The sequence below is a fragment of the Podarcis raffonei genome, chromosome 15 (genome assembly GCF_027172205.1).
Source record: "Podarcis raffonei isolate rPodRaf1 chromosome 15, rPodRaf1.pri, whole genome shotgun sequence".
In the NCBI taxonomy this organism is placed as follows: domain Eukaryota; kingdom Metazoa; phylum Chordata; class Lepidosauria; order Squamata; family Lacertidae; genus Podarcis; species Podarcis raffonei.
This window is the reverse complement of record NC_070616.1, coordinates 2,140,914-2,161,813: the sequence shown is the minus strand read 5'-3', so window position 1 is coordinate 2,161,813 and position 20,900 is coordinate 2,140,914. Positions and strand designations below refer to the sequence as shown.

At 48.2% G+C, this 20,900-nt stretch overlaps 2 protein-coding genes across 7 annotated transcripts in view; one reads left to right on the top strand and one right to left on the bottom strand.

The window, feature by feature from the left end:
• Nucleotides 1–18,640, bottom strand: part of EFCAB5 (EF-hand calcium binding domain 5) — a 45,532-nt gene extending 26,892 nt beyond the window's left edge. For 2 of the 4 annotated variants that reach the window (XM_053366540.1, XM_053366543.1), the window contains exons 1-6: nt 18,535–18,640; nt 13,691–13,870; nt 10,983–11,550; nt 9,701–9,857; nt 8,751–8,814; nt 4,078–4,148 (exon numbers count right to left, since the gene is read on the bottom strand). In XM_053366540.1, coding sequence (XP_053222515.1) covers nt 4,078–4,148; nt 8,751–8,814; nt 9,701–9,857; nt 10,983–11,542 — 852 coding nt within the window. In that variant the 5' untranslated portion in view covers nt 11,543–11,550; nt 13,691–13,870; nt 18,535–18,640. The other 2 variants (XM_053366541.1, XM_053366542.1) reach the window with 2 other exon arrangements.
• SSH2 (slingshot protein phosphatase 2) overlaps nt 16,276–20,900 on the top strand; it is a 120,646-nt gene continuing 116,021 nt past the window's right edge. The window contains exon 1 of one of the 3 annotated variants that reach the window (XM_053366537.1): nt 16,276–16,293. In XM_053366537.1, coding sequence (XP_053222512.1) covers nt 16,291–16,293 — 3 coding nt within the window. In that variant the 5' untranslated portion in view covers nt 16,276–16,290. Of the gene's footprint in view, nt 16,294–18,253; nt 18,566–20,900 lie in introns of those variants that run through there. The other 2 variants (XM_053366538.1, XM_053366536.1) reach the window with 2 other exon arrangements.

Sequence of the window (20,900 nt, the reverse complement as noted above, 5' to 3'; positions counted from 1 at the left end):
ATCCACCCCAAGAGTTGGATTGGATTGGGCCCTTGTGCTTAATGTTCCCTGCTATATTTCCTTTTAGTGTTGTTACTTATCAGATTTTTATGTGACTTGCAATTTACAATCATAACAAAAATACATTTATTTATTGCATTTCTGCCCCACCTTTTCCTCTGAGGAGCTCAAGGTGGCATAAAGGGTTCTCCTCTTCCTCATTTAACCACCATAGCAACCCTGCAAGGTAGGTTAGCCTGAGAGGTAGTCAACAGGCCTTGTGATGGATTCAAACTCTGGTCTCCCAGTTCCTCTCTAACCACTACAACACACAGATTCTCTTAACGTGATCATTACAACCATACAACTCACTTGTTCTCTAAAGATGTGAAAGCCAAAAGTAGCATAACCTTCCCCTCCCTTCACATTCTGCATTTCTGTGCCACATAGAACATAGGAGGGGTTCTCTTTCGCTGCAGCCAGCACTGAAATGGAGAACATCAGCCTCACGGCAGGCCAGAGAAATGAAATACTGTAAAACAAATTTATAGATGATCCCTGAGGTAGCATTCTGCACAATCCTCTTCCAAAAAGAAATCTGGCGGCAAGTGGTTCCAGAGTTGATTGGAATCATCATTATTATTACTTTTACCAAAGAAAGAAGATCAACAAGAAGAAGAGAAAAAGGAAGGAAGGAAGGAAAAGAAGAGGAAAGGATGAGATTCTGGAGACCACCTTCGTTTGCCTCATTCCTCCTGACTTTGGGAAGAAGACTATCGAGCCGAGATTTATTTGAAGCTGAGGTCTCAGAGACACTTTTAACACTTCAGATTTATTGCCCCGTGAGATTTTAATGGGTAAAAAAATAAGAAGGCCGTTCAAGAAATGTGGTCTGCACAGTGTAAATAATAAAGGCTGTTGGCAGGAACCGCAATCTCCCGTCTTTGGGCTGAATTATGATGGCATTTTTATTTGTATTTTAAAGCCTGCTGCTGTTGTGGCTGGATGGGGCGGTGTGTGCATGACATGTGGGGAAGGCGGCTTGGGAAACTAAGTTCTCCTTAGACTCACAGATGTAATCATGTACATTAATTTCAATGGGCCTACTCTGAGTACGACTGGCACTGGATGCCACGCAGCATCACAAACTATGACCTTGCTGTGTCTTTCATTTAGGTTGATTCCAGATTCGTCTTGGGCACTTTCATGGTTTTTGCCTGAATTGTTAGCGGCATTGTGCAGTCTTGGGGGTAATGCTGAGATGTTGTGATGGGCCAGTTGAAAAGTTCGTTCCAGGTTTTTGTTCTGAACTGAATTGTTAGTTGACCGTGTGGAATCAGCCTTGATCCATCTATCTCCAACGCCTCCTTTGTTCTCTGGAAAATTCATCTGAGTGTGGCCTTCGGTCTTTACCTCATTCTAGCTCAGGGGCCCACTGTACCTCCTTTTCTGGCCTTTGGGACTTCCCCTAGGCCATGCCTCCTTCAGGGGGCCACACCCCTTTCTTCAGGCCACACCCATCACCCCCCTCCTCGGCACCTTCCTCAAGTGCCTTGAGCTGCGATGAGGCATCTTGCTTGCTTGCTTGCCTGAACAGAAGAAGAGAGGCGTGTGTGCACAAACCTCTGTATTTGTGTGTGGCTGGAATGTAGCCTACAGTAAAAAGTTGAGTGTCGCTTCTGTGTTGCCTATCTGCTTTTGGCCTCTGGCATGTGGCCCCCAGGAGATTGCCTATAAGGCAATGTGGCCCTCAGGCTGAAAAAGGTTCCCCACCAAGGCTCTAGCCTACTGTTGAACAGGAAGGAATCCAGAATTCAAATGTGAACTGCAGAGACTGATGCCTGATGGATTGTGGTGACAGAAAGGGGGTGCTTTGCATGCCTGTTGTTGCTGATCCTTCTCCAAATTAGCTGCAGTCACTCTGAGGTTAAATATCTCATTGTGAGCTTAAAACAAGATTTGACAAATTACCTTTTTTAAAAAAACGTTTCTCTGCTGAATGCTTAAAAGGATGGCTTTCAAAAGCAGGGAGGTGAGTAATGACATGTTGCCACTTGCTCTGAGTCTCCCTCCCTCCAGCTGCCTTATGCGCCATCCTCAGCTTTAGTAAGGAAGCATGCCAACTGGCACTGCTAAGGCTGCTCATGGTTCTAGTCCACAGTCTTGCACTCATAGTTCTTTCAGTGTGACTCCACAATACGATTCATTTCTGATAAAACACTGAGAACTTGGCAAGCAAACACACACACACACTCAGAGAGAGAGAGAGAGAGAGAGAGTTTTTATAGCTATATCTATATCTCCAGACTGATTGCCATCAAGAGGCCTGCAGAGCCCTCAGGGATATACCAGGCCTCCTGCATGAATCGGCTAATAGAATTTCAAGAGCAATAACAGATGCGCTAGGAACAATGCTAATTGTGTGATAATGAGGGTGCCCATAGAAGACCGTCCCCCGAGTGCCACTAGTGGAAAATCTGAATTCATCAGAACTCTCACTACATTGCTAGACTTTGTCTCTCAACGTTTCCCCTGCTGATTGGCCCTGGAAGGAAGCCTTTGCTTTGGAATCATTGTCTCTTCCTGGTAGCTGTTGCAGAGCATGGAGGAGGAGGCAGGATGGGGGGGGGGCTGGGAGTCTGCTGGGGGTGGAAAGGAGATCCCTGGAATGTATAACTGATTGCTGTGTGTGTGTTGGTGGAGGTGAACTCAGGCCCATGAATGGGGCAACATTCAATATCTGACAGGTGGAGAGCTGCATGCCAAACTGTGTACCTTTGTGTGGCTGAGCTTCCACATATATTGCTGTGAGCCTGTGGAGGGCTTAGGCTGTATGATGCCTACACCTAATGCCTGGATCCAGCAAGGGTTAAAATCTTATGAAGGATCCCATCGTTGAATTGTCAGGCAAGGGCCATAATGGCTAGTAAAGGTAAAGGGACCCCTGACCATGAGGTCCAGTCGTGACCGACTCTGGGGTTGCGGCGCTCATTTCGCTTTACTGGCCAAGGGAGCCGGCGTACAGCTTCCGGGTCATGTGGCTAGCATGACTAAGCCGCTTCTGGTGAACCAGAGCAGCGCACAGAAACGCCGTTTACCTTCCTGCCAGAGTGGTACCTATTTATCTACTTGCACTTTGAGGTGCTTTTGAACTGCTAGGTTGGCAGGAGCAGGGACCGAGCAATGGGAGATCACCCCGTCGCGGGGATTCGAACCGCCGAACTTCTGATCGGCAAGTCCTAGGCTCTGTGGTTTAACCCACAGCGCCACCCGCGTCCCGTAATGGCCCCTAAGTATGGGTCATACTCATTAGTATAAGAAAAGAAGTTGCCCTTCAAGGAATGGCAAAGAGATATTTCAAAATTTATCTAGCAGGGGAAGAAGCCAATAATAAAACATAAATTACTAACAGATTTTAAAGATAGAGGTGGCTTTTCCCTACCAGATTTAAGTATATATTATGAGGTGTCTTGTCTTTGCTGGCTTCGGGAATGGATAACACTACAAAATACAGATATTTTAGACTTGGAGGGCTATGATAATAGATTTGGTTGGCATGTGTATTTATGGTATGAAAAAGTTAAGGTACACAGAGGATTCTTGAACCATTTAATAAGAAAATATGTGGTATGGAAGAAATATAAAAAATTGTAAAGATGGCGGTGGCAGTTATCTGATTTTGGGACATGGGGAAATCTAAAAACACAAGAGGTTGAATTTCTAGGGTCACCCTTGCAGGATGAGTGGCTTCTTAGCAGCACAGTTATATTCTAAGGGAAGAATATCAGGCTCCCTGCCTTGGATTTGCTTCATAACACTAAGGTGGTGTTGGGCTGCCTGGTTGTCCTTTGCAGGGAAAATTGGCGGCAGGGAGAGTGCATCCTTCTTCTAGCCACCACCTATGTTACCCTATGTTACTCTTGAAACTCAAGGTGTGTGTATATATATATATATATAGGTTTCCCGATCTGTCTCCCATCCAGGCCCCAGCTCAAAAGAATATCTACTTTAACCCACTTCATATCTCCACCTGATTATCCACAGAGGGAGAAGCAGGAGGAGGGAAAAGCCCTGCTCAGGGACGTTGCTTCTCCTCACCTCTGTGAACTGCTCTTCGTTCAACTTCGGTGCCAGGGACCCCACAGATTCCAGAGGCCTGGCGTAGATTCCTGTGGAGGTGAAGCAGATGTGAGAGCAGGTGTTAAGCAGTGGAAGAACTGGGCAGCATCCTGCGCCTCTCTGGCAAAGGGAGCTCTTCCTGCTGTGGGTTCAATCTGCATCTTTTAACCCTAGTGTAGTTCATTGTGGGTCTAGGGGCCACAGCTCATTTGCACAGGCTGGGTTTCTTTCCATGGAAACCAACGTATTATAAAATTACACCAGCACAGGGGCTTTCGATACCCTATATTTCATTTGAACCACAGGGATGGGGAACATGGGGCGGAGTGGGAGCTCTGCGAAAGGAAGCCCCGCTGCCTGGAACTGTGGGAGGCTCCTCCCCCCAGAGTCATTTGCATAGCCCTGCCTCTGAAACAAATAGGCCCCGCCCCTGGATGAAGATGAATTATAGCAGGCAAGTGGAACTTACTTCTGCCCAAAGGGCATATTTCCTCATGGGCAGCCTTCTAGGGGCCGCAGAGTGGGCAAGCCAGAGTCAAAAGGGGACAGAGCAACAGCTGGGACTCTATAGTGGGCCACACAAAAGTTAGATGTTTCTGCACACACATACACAAACACCCATCTCTCCAACATCAAAGAGTGCATTCTGGCCAGGCAAAAGCCCTTAAGGAGGCTAGTGAAAGGCGGGGCCTGGAGACAGTCCCAAGGGCCACATCGAGAGGCCTAGAGGGCCACATTCCGCTTCCAGGCCAGAGGTTCCCCATCAAGGGATCACTGCATCAATGGCCCTGTTGGTGGGTGACTTTCTCCACTACGTGACATTGACCTTGGCTTGGCTTGCCCAGCACACATGCCAGAAAAAGGGACTTCCATTGGCCAACTATCCTTCATCCAAAGATCACAGGCCAGTTTACAATTTATAAAACCACAAAATATTGAAGTGCCATTTTTTTCTGTTTAGAAAACAGGTGGCAGCTGGGGGAAATTGGCATAACCCTGCCCTGATGGATTTGTGTTCTTTCAGAAAGAAAACAGGCTTGGTCTAATATGTAACCTGGTCTACCACTGCAAGCGGTCTTGGAAGGAAAAAACAACAACACATTGCACAGCTTGCTTTCCAAAGAGCAGCACCAGGTTATGTTCTGTGCCACCCCAGCAACAACTGCAGCCCTGTATTTGGAAAACAAAGTTTACTATATACATTCAGGTTGCAATTCTGACTTTGGAATAACCCCTATTTATCCCAGAGACTTCCAAGTAAATATTCACAGTGCTGGGTTGTCTATAAGGATGGATGTATCTGTCATTTTCAGTTTCTTTCAGCTTCTTGTTTTTTCAATCTTAAATTCAGTTCTCCACGTTTTTGCATCAGTTTGTGATTTTTTTTTAAAGTCCTCACGAAAACTAGTCAGCATCTTAGAGCAGTTTCTTCTGATAAAATGCATTTTTATATGTTATTTTCACTAACACATTGGTTTTTTAAGCACGCCCCCCCCAATACACATTATTCGATTGGAGAACTGCATCACAAAACTCGTTGCAATGCGAATTTCAAAGGATAGCTCTCTTGCTGTTTGAGTATTGCGCTGGAATGCACGAATTAGGTAGGCCTGTATCAAAATCTGATCCAAACAAATCTCTCCTCCTTCCCTAGTTGCCAGATCTTCAAGCCACGTTTTAGGGTGGGCAGAAGATAGGGGTGAAGGACGGGGCAAGTCTAGAGAGCATTTCTTTGGGATGTCAGGAGAGAGAGAGAGAGAGAGAGAAATGTTATGTTACCACCAGGGGGACTTCCACCACAGGGTCAGAGAAGACTAACCAGAGAACACCCAGTGGACTTCATTTACTGCTGGCTCCAGAAGACATTCACGGGCAGTAAATTATTTTCATGACCCCATAAAGAACAGCTTTATGCTCGCTCAGTGCGTTGGGCTCTGCTAAATGGATGGCTCCAGGAAGCAAAGAGCAGCTGGTTACCTGAAGAACAAGCATCTCGCTAAAGGGCAGGCGACATATGACCCACAGGCCACATGCCTCACAAGTCCATTTTTACAAATCAGCCTCGGGCAGACTGGCAGTGGCCCTGGTCTCCCCTCTCTCCTGCCCACTGTCAGCCTTCTCCTAAAAAGACATGGCTGGTCCTACTAAGTGAGCAACAGATACGACTCTTAGTTCGTGGTTCTGCCAGGGACTGGCTGGACCCTGAGCAGTGGTAGCTGGATACTGATGAGAGGGCAGCGGGAGAAGAGGGGTGTGAGACTGACTTGGCAGAAGGGATCGGTGATCTGGGTGAGCCTCTAACAGCTGGGAAATGAGAGTTGGAGGCAGGAGAAGGTGAAAGATTGGTGAGTGAGGAACAGGTGCAGGAAGAAGGAGAGATGGGTCAGGCTAGTGGAGAGTCAAGGGCTTCCACACCTCCTCCTCCTCCTGCCCACACCTCTCCTGCTTCACTGTCTCCCAGGACCAGAAGAGGACTGAAGAGGGAGGAGCAGAAGCGGGTTACACACAGGCATAGTCTTCACCTGCTTGCGCGAAGCACAGGTGGGGAAGATGCATAAGCCAAGGTCGGGGCCTCTCTGTTGTGGCAGCTGCCTCATCTGGTGCACCCCTAGGAGTTGCTCAGAGACACAGGACTGATGGATCTGCCTGTTCCTAACTTGTATGTGTACATTTGACAATAACGAGTTAATTCCTCACTCTGGACATTCCTTGCCTGGTAGCACCGTGACAGCTTCAATGTCTCAGCCGTGATGACCAAACTACATGTTATATTGAGAATTCTGGGATGGGGACTCCTGATGTAATTTTCATTTTCAGAAAGCAGCTGTGGGCATGATCTGGATCAGAATCTGTAGGATGTGGAGAAACAGAACCCTTTGCCCCCACAAAGGAAAACATCTAGGATCAAAGCAAACCAGAAGGGAAACTTAATTGACCCTAAGAAACCCCTCTTAAAGGGGAAGTGTCCCAGGAATAAAGAGAAGAAGCCCAAGAACGTAAAAATGGGAAGGAAGACAAAGCTCCCATCTCAAACAAAGAAAACGAACTTCACAAGACTATTTAAGCTATTAGAGAATTCAAATCAAACGAGCCCAACTAACCCAGTTCTGCCACCCCTTGATAAAAGCCCAAGCCCAAGCCCAAATAAAAACCTCCATGAGGCTGGGCTTTTCAATTCAACAGAGGAACTCCATAAGGCTAGGCTTCATAATTCAACAGAGCAACTAGCGCTCCCGAATGGAACCGCGGGAAAATCAAGGGAAAACCCAATCCCTAAGCAAGAAACTACTCCTAAAACAACATACTCTCGCAGAAATCTAATTCTAAATAAACAAAAACTTATCATCCTACCTGTATACATGCACAAAGATCTCCTTTCCCCAGCACAACAGAGAATCTATATTCTCAAGAAAACTGAATTAGCCGTTAGAGGGTTCGTCCCAGCAGAAAACATCATTAATGTTAAATTTCTGCCATCAGACAAGGACCTAAACAGAGTTGTGGTAACATTCAGAGACTGGCACACAACCAAACTAGTTTCAGACATAGGAAGCTGCCTTATACACCAAGTCAGACCACTGAGACGTCCAGCTCAGTATTATCTATACCAGACATGGCCAAACTTGGCCCTCCAGATGTTTTGGGACTACAACTCCCATCATCCCTAGCTAACAGGACCCAGTGGTCAGGGATGATGGGAACTGTAGTCCTTAAACATCTGGAGGGCCAAGTTTGGCCATGCCTGATCTATACCGACAGGCAGGGGCACTCTAGGGATTCAGGCAGGAGTCCCTTCCAACCCTACCTGGGACTGAACCTGGAACCTTCTGCATGCCAAGCAGGTGCCCTGCCACTGAGCTACTGCCCTTATCTGAATCCTAGGACTTAATCCCCTTCTGTCTGATGTGGCTATTAGCCCAAGGGGAAAATCTAGATACCATGTGCCTGTGGCTGTGTGGTGGTTGTGGGTCAGGGCCACAGCAGGGAGGGAAAGGGTTGGAGCTTCCTCATCCTGAGCCTTGATGCCAGGGAATCCTCCAGTTTTTGAAGAGCAAAATAACACTGGAAGTTAGAGCTCCAGCGTAACACACGGATTGCGTCTGAGAACCAGAACTATATAGAGTTGCTGCTGGCTGGGGGATTTCTCCCAGATCCTGCAGAAGCCGGTCTTCACTCTGCAACTTTCCTTTCTGCAAGGCCAACCCCTCTAAGCTTTGCTCCTTGCAGTGCAGGATCGCAGCCTGGCTGGAAGAGGGCCCTTCAGCCTTTTCCAACCTTGTGTCCCCCAGATCTTTCAGGCCACAGCTCCCCTGAACCCTGACCACTGGTCATGCTGCCTGGGAATCATGGAATTTGTGGTCCCAAACATCTGGAGGGCACCAGGTTGAGGAAGGCTGGTGTAAGGCCAAACAGGGTTGGGAAAGCACCAGGCCTTTGCCTCACAGCTCTTTGGCTACTTGTGATGCATTTGAAGGTTCTGCAGAAACACAGAGTTAGAAGGGGCCTTTGCTGATGGAGAACCCCAAATGTTCCTGAGGGCTCTGTGTGCATCGATTCCTTGCCCCCCTCCTAGCAATCAGGAACACCCCTCCTTGACTGGAGTTATTTGGATCAGAGCTTGTGGAACAGAGGGAAGGTGGCTGTGGCATTACCTGTCCCATCGTCACTGAGTTCTGAAGAGACAGACTCCATGAATGACTTCAAGGCACTCTGGATCTGCAAGTGAAAGAACCCATTTCAAGGGCTGGTCAAAAAGAGGCCTCCTTTTGGCCCAATCCAGCCTCTGTTGGGCTGGGAGGAGCACCCCTCAGCCTTACGAGTCATTCAGAGCCGGAAGCATAGTATCAAGTTGGAAGGGATCATGAGGGCCATCTAGTCCAGCCCCCTGCAATGCAGGAATATTTTGCCCAGTGTGGGGCTCAAACTCACGAACCAGAGATTAAGAGTCTACCAGCTGAGCTATTTGAATTGTCAGAAGTTGGATCACGCACCGGTCTGGAGGTGACTTCTTGACTATGGGCTATGAGTTGGGGGTGCCAGGCCTGGGGGTAAATGGGAACTGGGATAGGTGCGGCATTGTGCAGTTTTGGTTCCGTCTGATTCCTTACTTACAAATGTGTGGTCTGCCTAGGGACGACCCTGCCTTGCGAAAATCCGATCTTATCCACTGAATCAGATCTTACTTGATGCATGGAAAATCCGGAGAGATTTCCCTGAATCAAGCTTCAGTGGGTAAGATAGGATTTCTACAGGGCACAGGTGCGAAACAACAAGAAAAGCTCTCAGGCCCGGGGGAATTAATTGGGATACAATATGATCAAAATACAGGCCAAGCAGAAGTGTGGGTGAGCCCTAAGTAGTGCTTTTCCTATTGCGGGTTCTTCAGAACTGGAAATTTAGCTCTTCTTTAAAAAATATTTGCTGACCAAGGACTCAGCGAGTCCATACAAAAAAGTAGGCATGGAACAGAGGGAGAGGGGCTGAGCTTCAGCAGCCATCTTCAGACCAGGCCTGTTCACTGCCAGCAATATGGCAGAAGGAGAGTGGCTTTCAAACCAGTCGCCCTGGCTTTCTTTTTTTGTGGGGGTGGGGGCAACGTTACCAGCAGAACAGGGATCTGTCCTGTGAGATCCATCGTCCACTCTTTGAACTGCATGGACAGAGCCTGCTTCCGCATGTCTCTCACGTGAGTCTTGATCTTTTCCACCTGCTCCCTTTGCTTGCGTTTTTCTTTGACCAGAGTCTTCATCTGTTCCAGCCTGCAGGGCACAGGGGTAACAGGACTTGAACCGGGGTGCCTTACTCCCACCCACCCCAGAAATTTCTTACAGTTGAGCAGCACTGTCCTCCCAGTCCCCTGAATTAAATTAATGCTTTGTGACTGCACAACTCAGGAGTAGAGTCCCTGAGGCAGTTGGATGGCACCCTGTATGCCTCCTTCCAGCAACTCCTGCAGCCAAGCTAGTGCCAGACGTCTCGCTCTCCTTTCCTTTGGACCACATCAGCAAGGCTAGGGGGGCATCTTGTTCTCTGGGCAGCCCAGGCCCTCCATACACACTTGTGCCCTGGAGAGGTCACTTTGGTGCTGCTAACACAGCAAAAACAACACAGGAGGCAACAGTTGCGAGTTACTAGTCTGCAGCCACAACAGGTGCTGTGATTCTCCAGTGGTTCACCCCCAAAGGTATACTCCATTGTCTCTTGAGACAGACAGATGCCAACAGCTAATGGTGGGAGGGTGGAGATGCAGGATAATGGACTAATTGAGTCATTGGACTGATCACTTCCCTCTCATGCGGATCACAGCTGGTGAGTGTCAACAGAACTAGGGATGAAACAGGTCACTAAGAAAGAAGAGGGCGTTATCAGCATGCTTGGGTGGGATTCCTGAAGTATGCCCCATACTCCAGCCAGCCCCAAACAAAGACTGAGAAGGGGGCATGGAATGTTGTGGGTCAGCTGGAAAACAAAAAAAGGGGGAAGGGAAATTGGGGGTTGTAGAATGGCCTGCTTGAGCCCCTTTTACAGGGATTGCAGAGGAGGAGGTGCACTCCTTAAGGCAATGGGGATATACTGCAACATTTTGTTGCAGGACGCACTTGCATTCCCATGCTCTTAAGAGGTCAGCTCTTGGAGTGTGTAGAGATAAAACAACCCACCCTCTGTGGCTCTGCCCGAGTCCCCGTACTGAACATGTCTCCTCAGCCTTTGCCTCCACGTCATGACATGCTGGTGGAAGTCAGAGTGGCTGTGCTGACAAACACCTCGGAGGGTTGCAAGTCGCACTCTTCCTACCCGCCTCCCTTTACCCGCTTCAACTCTTCCTCATCCGCAATGGCTGACCAGGCTTTGTGAAAGGGAGGTTGCAGGCTGCAGACACTCACTTGTGCAAGGTGGTCTCGGGCACTTTGGTTTTCAGCTCGTCTGCGACGGCTTTCAATCCACGCACGTAGGGATTGGGCATGGCGGAAATCTCATAGGCCGGGTTGTGCCTCATCAGGTACTCTCCCAGGAAAGTAATGGGGTCAAAGGTAAGGGGTTCTGATTCCTTCCTTTCCAGGGCCTTCTTCTTCTCCGCAGCCATGAGCAGCTTCTCCACGCCAGGGACCAAGGTGGGGAGGAGCTTATCAACCAGGTAGGCCCGAGTCTCCAGGGTCATACTCTCGTCGTTGAACCAGTCGCGAGACAGCTTGTCCGGAGGCTCTTTCTTCTCAGCCTTTTTTTGCACCATCTTGCTGTTGCGGAGCTTCTCCACCCTCATCTGCTGCAGATCCAAAGCCCTCGGCTGCAGGGTCTCGTAGAAAATGGACTTCCACTGAGCATCTGTCCGCGGAGTCAGCGGCCGAACCGCCCCGCTTGGGCTGCTTGTTGCTTCTTCCAAATGTGTCTCGCTGACGGGGCTTCTCTCAGAACCCGCCTCGCTCTTCTCTGCTTCTATATCCATGTTTCACTCTGCACATCAGAAAAAGAAGGAACGTAGACGGAGTCAGAGCATTGGGTCCATCTACCTCAGTACTGTCTACCCTGACCGGCAACGGCTCTTCAGGTTTCAGCCAGGGGTCCTTACCAGCCCTGCCCGGAGGCACTGGGAGCCTTTTGCATGCCAAGCAGGGGCTGTAACCCTGAGCTATGGCTCTTCCCCCAAAAATATTGGGGCAGCCCTTTCAGAATGTCTCCAGGGTATCACAACCAAGTGGCTACAGGCCTTGCAAAACAAAACAAAAAACAAATTTTATATAGTAGGGTGGCGATTTTTAACTCATATCAATATCAATGAATATGCGTTACAATTTCAATCGAGTCAGATAACATTACGGAATACTTACATTTACTGGACAGTCTCAGATTAAATATAACTACTGCTAATTGATGATGTCAGGCCTATCTTTCCCCTTTATTTTGTATTTGTTATATCTTCCCTTCCCTCGTAGCTGAATGGTTTCCCAATAATCTATTCAACAATATTTTTATCTTACCTTATTGATATTGTTGTTCTTGTTTTTTGGTTGTATATAAATACAATAAAAAGTAAACAGCAGCAGCAGCAACAACAACAAAGAGGCAAGAACCCAGTCCTCTTGGTTCTAAACTAAGGGCTGATTTAAATAGGAACATGTGTGGTATGATTCTAGTGGATGTAACTATCCCCCTCCAGCCACCCATTATAGATGGGCCTTAAGATCCATCAAGGTCACCCATTTCACACTAGTTTCACTCTTGAGAACCCATTCTGTGGTTTTTTTCCTGGATGCCCAGCAGAGGGCCATTTCGGAGACTATGAAATTGCAAGAGCTCTGTAGCCCTAAGATTTGGTTGCAGGCGGAATTGCTACCTCATACTTTGGATTTTGAAAATGATTTTTAAAATACAAGGCCCATTTGCTCTGCGGTCCTGTTGTTAGCCTTCTGCTCTCACCTCTTGTGCGGAACACCTGGATACCTGCTTGCCAACATGGACGAATAAAGGAGAGTAGACACTGGGGCCACAAATCGAATGGGTGGGAAGAGCTGTGCCCGCCTTCTCTCCTTAACCCATATGGGCTGTCATCATCACCCCTCCCCACTCATCATGTGATGTGGGGTGAGCTTTAACGTCCCTTAGTTTTATAGCCTTTGGACGAGACAGCGCTGGATAGCTCAGTTGGTTAGAGTGTGATGCTGATAACGCCAAGGCTGCAGGTTTGATCCCTGTGGTGACAGCTGCATAGTCCTGCATTGCATTGGGTTGGACCAGAGAACCTCAGGAACCCTTCCAGCTCTACAGTTCTATGACTGCGAAAACATAAGATGAGACTTGCTGGATTGTCCTGCATCCTGTTCTCACAGTGGCCAACCAGATCTCTTTCTCCATTCCCTTCTCCGATCTTTGCTCTCCCTCGCCGCAGCATCTTCTGCTCCCTTGGGATAAGCACTTCTCCCTCAGCCCGATGTGAACCAGGTACGAGACGGATGTTAAAATCACAGAGAAGGGAACAGAAGGAGCTGCTGTCTACAGAGCCAGACCTCCAGCCCATCAAATTCAGTATTATCTACTGAGCTGCAGTTGTCTCGTAAGCCACCGTTCCTATAGCGGTTCCCCTGGTCAACACCGACAGGAGTCTTTCCAGCCCTACCTGGTGATGCCATTGGAGCTTGAAGCTGGAGCTTTCTGCACACAAAGCAGATGTCCTGCCACAGAGCCCTTCCCCCAAGCATCCAGCCCTTATGACTCTGAATAATGGGCTGGTGTAAATAACATAGAGAGCTGCCTTTCAGCAAGCCAGACTGCTGGTCTAGCTAGCTAGCATTGTCTACACTGACTGGCAGCAGCTCTCCAAGGTATCTTTCCTACTCCTAGGTGAAAGGCGTAAACCCTACCGCTGGCAGCGTCAGTGACAAAAGGTGGTTCGTGGGACCCTAGTGTCCTGGCGTTTTTTCTTTCACTAAGCTCTCCAAAGCCCGATCCTTCCAAAGAGCAGCGCAGAAATCGCATGTCTTCCCTTACCTTCAGAGCCAGCATCCAGAAAGGGAGATGCCCCCCTCCCAAGCTATGCTGGAGTTGCCTGGGGATTCAAGGAAGAGAGCCGTCTAATTTTAACCACCGAGAAACTTACCAGGGAATCCAGAGGACTCTCACAGAATCTTACTCTTCTGTGTGTGTTTGACTGTTGCCGAGCAACAGTCCCCAGGGGGTTGCTGGGCTTCCAACTACAGAGTGAGGTGGGTCATCTCCCTTTTCTGGCAGCTGGAGGAGGGTGAGCGCCTTCGTGTTGAGCCTTGCTGCAATGACATCACTGTGTTGTTAGGAATAAAATGAGAGAGACGAGAGATCAGAGTTAACAGCCAAGTCTTACGCTGGGAGGAGGCAGTGACAGCCGCATGACCCTTCCTGGGGGAAGAGGAGATCACACGTTTCAGCAAGTGCCTCAAACAGCCTGGAGGGCAGCAAGGGAGCTGCGGTGATGGTGGTAGTGGCGGTAGATGGCTTGTTTTTCCCCTGAGGCTGTAAGCAGAGAATGGGTCTGTTGCAGGTCAAATTCTGGGAAATGCTTTTGGCGGACTTCTAACGATAAAGAGAGTAGGGCATGTTCCTGGGGCCACCTGGTCACAACGCCCTCGTGGGCTCTTTGATATAAAAGGTAGCCTTTAGAACCGTGTCGATGGGACTGAGATAAAACTCCTTGGCCCAGCAAACAAGTAAGAGGTGCGCATCAAAAGCTAGCCGGGCAGCGTGAATTCGGTGGGGCTTACTCCTGTGTATGCACACTTAAGGCTTGTGCTGTAATTAACTGACAGGGCAGGCATGGTCTGATTTCAGCCATCCTTTTCTGAGGGCACAATTATTATCTATACATTTAAGATGGTCCCAAACCTGAACCATCATGGCTTCTTACATAAAGCTGACTCATTGGGCTATCCAGCTTACTGTGGTCCACAATGACCTGCGGCAGCTCTCCAGGTTTTCCGGGATGGGACCTCCTTGGTCCTGCCTGGAGATGCTGTCAGGGATTGAACCTGGGACCTTCTGCGTGCAAATAAGATGCTCTGCAATTGACCGATGGCCTTTCCCCAGTGTTCCTCTGTGAAATGCCATGTGCCATGTCGTCAGGGGAGGCTTTGCTCTTACGTTCTTCCACCCCAAACATATCTTTGGCAAGGGTGAACAGAAGAGACAACCTCTGTCATCAGCATGGAGGCTGTGGAACTCCCCGCCCCAGGAAATAACATTGGCTGAAACCCTTCTGCTTCCCCCCCCCCCAACCATTTGTTGACTGCGCAGACAGCAGAGTCCGCACAGAGCCCAGACAATTAAGACATGAGCGTATTTTAAACATTAAGTAGAACATGTGAATACATTAAAAATTAATCCGTGTGATTTCCTGTCTGAAAACCAGCAGAAGGTGCATGACAGCATGAGTGGATTAGTAGTTCCACTGGACTCAGGCTAGCCAGCTATGAAAACTTGGTTATGGAATATTTTGCTGGTAATGATCTGCTCTTCTACTTAGCGTCTTTTCCCCACCCCTTGCTTTGAGCATCTAAGTTTGTGCTGGACAGATGGGACTTAAACAGTAGGAAATCAGCAAACAAAATGGCTCTCCTTCAGGACTAGCAATTGTCCTCTGTGTGTGTGTGTGTTTGTCTTTTGCCCTCAAGGCGATGCTTCTCATCTGGCCCTGAATGCAAGGCATTTTTTCTTTGGTCACATCCACATCATACATTTAAGCACACTGAACACACATGAATTTCCCCAAAGAAACCTGAGAACTGTAGTTTGTTAAGGGTGCTGGGAATTATAGCTCTGTTGGGGGGGGGGATAAACCACAATTCCCAGTATATATATATATATATATAGATATATATATATATATATATATGTGTGTGTGTGTGTGTGTGTGTAGGAATGAACTTTAAATGTACATGAGCATCTGAAGGCAGCCCTGTTTAGGGAAGCTTTTAAACTTTGATGTATTACAGTATTTTAATATTTTTTTGGAAGCCGCCCAGAGTGGCTGGGGAAGCCCAGCCAGATGGGCGGGGTATAATAAATTATTATTATTATTATTATTATTATTATTATTATTATTATTATTAGTGAAAACAGGGTGCTAGCATTTTCCTGATTGGGCCACTGATTATGTTTTAAGCAGAGAGGCCTCAGCACCCTAATCTTTGGGGCTGCCTCCTTCATCTGCTATTTTTCAAAGGATGCTATGGGAGGACTAGAATGTGGTTTCAGACAGAGGGAATATTCCCAGCGCTACCTGGAGAGGCCAGGGTTGAACCTGGCGCCGTCGGCATGCAAAGCAAGATGCTCTCTGTCGCTGAACTACGGTCCTTCCCTTAAGAATAAAGAAATATTCCAGTCCTCATGGCTTTGAATGAATGCCTGATTTAAATAGGTACACAGGAAGCTGACTGAGTCAGACCATTGGCCTGTCTGGCTCAGCGTTGTCTACACTGATGGGCAGTTCTTAACATTTGTGCATACCCTGCTCTCTGCTTTCCATTGACTTTTCCCCTATGTGTTCCTTTTCCAGAAAAATGCGCACACTTGCTGATTCTCATGCTGCTTTTGGCTGTTCTTCTTGGACATTTTAATGGCTTTCCATATTTTTGTGTGTTTAAATACAGAATGTTCTCAAATATCATTGGAATCCCTGGACGCAAGGCCAAGAAATGTACTGTATATACTGTAACCGGCCAGGCTTGAATGGTGAGTATTTTGTTTGCAGTCCAGCAGCAGAAGGAAGACCCTTTTGCAGACAACTTTTCACAGGGAAAGTAACTTGGTGTCACAGATTTAATCAGAGCATGGAGTCAAGCATTCTGTTTATATTATTCAACTGAATACCCTAGATATGTAATATGATTGTGACTTCAAGCCTGAGCTCAGTGGCCAAATAGAGAATGCCTTTTGAAGTTTGCTGGGTTTCTATGCCAGTACATTGATACTTTTTTACTGCTCTTGTGCCTTAATGTGCAGAAATGAAGCAGGGGAGAAGAATCATAGCTCAGCGGTAGAACACCTGCTTTGCATGCAGAAGGTCCCAGGTTCAATCTCTAGATAGGGCTGGGAAAGACCTGAAGCCCTGGGAAGCTGCTGCCAGTCAGTGTAGACAATTCTGTGCTAAATGGACTCAGTTTTAGGCAGCTTCCTAGCTTAACCATGTATTTAGTTAGAATCATGAGGACTACAGTCTTGCACTTGCTTAGGGTACCAGTAAGGCAGGGGCACCAAAAAATGAGAACGTTTTTGGAACAAATTTGATATACTGTAGATCTTTTTAAAAAAGCATTGGGGGAAAATTGAGGGAAATCAGAACTTTGTTAGATTTCTTAACATCTCATGACACACTCTTTCCCCATTTTTCTGGTTTCTTTTCATTACTTATCCCCATCTCAACGAGGGGGGCATCCAATTAACACAGATCATGCGAGAAAATAAATTCTGCAATGCGTTGTGTATGACATACTTCTATATTCAGCATATGTGTAAGGTTTGTGACATTTTGAAAACTGAAGTTTTATTTTACAGCTTAGGTTGGCTTTTATTTCAAATTACATATGACAGTACCATAACCTTTTCAGTGCTTAGGGCCTCTAAATGTCTTTATCTGGCCCTGAGAACATCTTTGGCCCTCCAAAGGTGTCTGTGCTTCACCTCCCATCCTCATCCTTGGAGCATTGGTCAGTGGCTGGCTGCTGGGACTGAAGTTGGGAGCTGGGAATCCAGCAACCTTGAAAGGGCTACCCAACTCTTGTTTGCACCTAGAGCTGTGGGTCCCAAAGAGGTTAGTACTGCCCCCCTGGGATTACCTAGGGGGGCACTAAGAGGCAAGGGGGTGGCAGGGGGTTGCAGAAGGAGGCCTCTCTGAATGCTTATTTACTTACAATTGACCAGACCGAAGCCTAAAGCAAAACACCTTCCTTGCTTCTTATTTAAAGTTTTACTGCTCATTGCTTTCAAAGCTATTTCCTTTGTACACATATTTACAATTCTGAGTTTTCCCAAGCTAGCCAATTACTGGTAATAGCTATTGGTTTTCTCATAAATCAGTTCTTGTAGGTATGTAGGTGAAGCTTTGTGCATGTTATATATAAATATATTATGCTATAAATTTCCTTCACTCTTATGTTTTCCTTAGTATGCGCTAAAATAATTCTCCATGCAATATTCTTTGCTGTATAGTCTTTTCTTTTAGCTACAAGATGAGATCGGAGCATCTCTTTATTTTTGCACTACCCCGTGTCACACACTCGCGCCTATAAGTTACTCTTTCCGAGGAGCTATGGCTATAAATCGGACTTTGGAACAAACCCGCAATTAACTGTTACTTTGAATTCCATTGCGCCGTTATTACCTTCCTTAGTGGGTCATGCAAACCGCACCCTAAATAATGCTTTTTTAAAAAACAGGGTAGCGGGGCACAATGCATTTTTATAGGGTGGCGGGACACTGGGGATGAGTTTATGGAGCCGGGGGGGGGTGAGCCATTCCCCCAAAGCCGCACTGACCTAGACGCTCTCGCAGCACCGGGAGCGCGAGGGTTAAGCTCTGCAGAGGGAGGCGGGACAGCGGCGTGTGGGCGGGGCGCCGGAGGAGGCGGAGCGTCCCCCGCTTGACAGGTGGCGCATGCGCGCTGGCGCTTCATTGTGCCCGGCCGGCCCAGCCCCGCCGCGCCTCAGTCGGCGAGAGACCGTTGGCGGGCGAGGAGCTGCCGCCGCCGCCGCAGCAGCTGTGGTCTCCGCCGACGCGCCCTCCTTCCCTCCCCCCTCCCTCCCCTCGCGGTCGCCTCAGCCGCCGCCCGCCCTCCCCCCTTCTCCCCTTCCGAGCCTCTCCGCCGCCCGGCCATGGAGTGACAGGGAAAGGAGGGAAAAGGCTCCCGGCAGGCCGGCCGGGGAGGCCCCGCCGCCGCGCCCCGATGGCTCTGGTGACGGTCCAGCGCTCGCCTACCCCGAGCGCCACCTCCAGCCCCTGCGCCTCGGTGAGTCTCTCTCGGCGCCTCGCGCTCCCTCAGCCGCCAGGGGGGAAGGCGCCGCCGCCGCCGCCGCCGCATAGGGTCCGGCGCGAGGCCGGGCGCGCATGCGCGGCATCCTCGCGCGCCGCTCTTTGCCTCCCTTCTCGGCCAACCGCCCCGATTCCGCGCTGCTCTTTCTCGCCGGGGTATTTTGTCCCCCTCCCGACGCCGTCCCCCTCCTCTGCCTTGGCCCCCTCTAGGCCCGCGTTGACAGCTGCAGCCCATTCATTCTGTCTTTCCCCCTCCATTCATTCATTCATTCATTCTGCCATCCACCCCCAACCACACGCCTCTCCTTTAATTTCTCCTCCTGACTAAATGAGGGCGCGGAGCTAAATTTGGGCTAAAGCTTCCTTTTTTTGAAAGGGGTGTGCGTCTCTTTATTTACAATTTATCTCAGGAGGAACACAGGAATAAGAAGGCAAGGAGAGCCCGGCTGGATCAGGCCAAAGGGGGCCTATCTAGCGCAGCATCCTCTTCCCCCAGGGGCCAACCAGGTGTCTGTGGGATGCCTGCAAGCAGGGTTCCAGCACAAGAGCCCTCTCCCCTCCTGGGGTTTCCAGCAACGGGTATTCAGAAGCATTGCTGCCTCTGTGGAGGCAGAGCATTGCCATCATGGCTAGCAGCAATTGATAGTCTTGCCCTCCCCATAAGAACATCAGAAGAGCCTGGTGAATCAGGCCAATGGCCCATCTAATCCAACATCCTGTTCTTACAGTGGCCAACCAGATGCCCCAAAGAGAAACCCTCAAGCAAGACCTGAGCACAAGAGGACACTCCCCTCCTGTGGTTTCCAGCAGCCAGTATTGAGAAACACGGCTGCTTCCAAAATGAGACTGCCTTATACTGAGCCAGGCAAAATATCCCTTCAAAATAAAGCACAAGCCCAGTCCGCTTGGTTCTTAATTAAGGGGCTGATTTGAAACAGGGACATAGGAAGAGCTTACACCAAGTCAGACCACTGGGCCATCTAGCTCAGTGTTATTTGCACTGACTGGTAGTGGCTCTGGCAGCCCTACCTGGAGAAGCCATTGGAGACTGAACCTGGGACCTTCTGCATGCAAAGCAGATGCTCTGCAATCTGGGTTAAAATCATTTACCTGAAAGCAAAGTAAGATTCTAGTCCTCATTGGTTCTGAATAAGGACTCTTACCTATTAATTTATTAAATTTGTATACCTCCCTTAATCTGAAGATCACAGGGTGGTTTCGCCACATAAAAATACAAAATGCGATCACATAATACATAATAAAAGAAAAAGAAACCAATAACCTCCTGCCCCAACACATTTAAAAAGTTCATGGAATGTTGATCACCCAAAGGCCTGGTTATAGAGAAAGGCTTTCCCATAGTGGCTAAAAATATGTAATGAAGGCACCAGGCAAGCCTCCTTGAAATTAGAAGATAGGATGCTGCCATACAGTAAATCAGACTATTGGTCCATGTAGCTCAGTATTGGGTAATGTGACCGGCAGCCGCTCTCTAGGGTTTCAGACTGAGAACATTCCCAGCCTTCCTGGAGATGTTGAGGACTGAACCTAGGCCCTTCTACATGCAAAGCAGGGACTCTGTACTACTGAGCTATGACTTCCCCATCCAATGACTCATTTAAAGTTTTAAGTTCTTGTTTTGCAAGGATGTGCAGCTTAGAATGCTGTTGTTTTTTAAAGAAGGGGATTTTTTTGAGTACCTGTGTGTACATTTGGGGCTGCCTTTATAAGGGCACAGACCTTTCAAGAAAGCTTACACTAAAAATGCAGCAAATTAATGTAATTAATAGTAATTCTGCCACCATCTGCCCTGTGGAAAGGATCCTGATTACTTTGTTATATGTTGGTGTTGTTTGATGTGGTTTTTAAAAACGTGCCTCATTGTTTCTCCTAAACTCTCTTGGAATGATTTCCCCCCCTGGAAGGTGGGATATAAGAAACTCTAATAAATATGCAGACAGAAACTATATCAAACAAACCACTTGTAGAAGCCAGCTAGAAGGGCCACTGGAGCACAGTGGTGGAGGGCCTACTTAGGATGCCAATGGTCTTGGGTTCAAGGTCTCAGTGGCATCTCCGACTTAGGACTGGGACCTGACTGAAATTCTGGAGAACTGTTTCCAGCCGCCGTGGGCAATGCTGAGCTTGATGGGCCAGTGACCTGACTTGGGATAAAGCAGCTTCCTATGTCCCTAAGAATAGAACAACGGCATCCGGTCCTAAAATACTAAAATACAGGACATTCCAGTTGCCAAAATCAGCAGCAGGAGAATCGAAACATCTCTGGAAATAACAGAGAAAAACAAATGGGT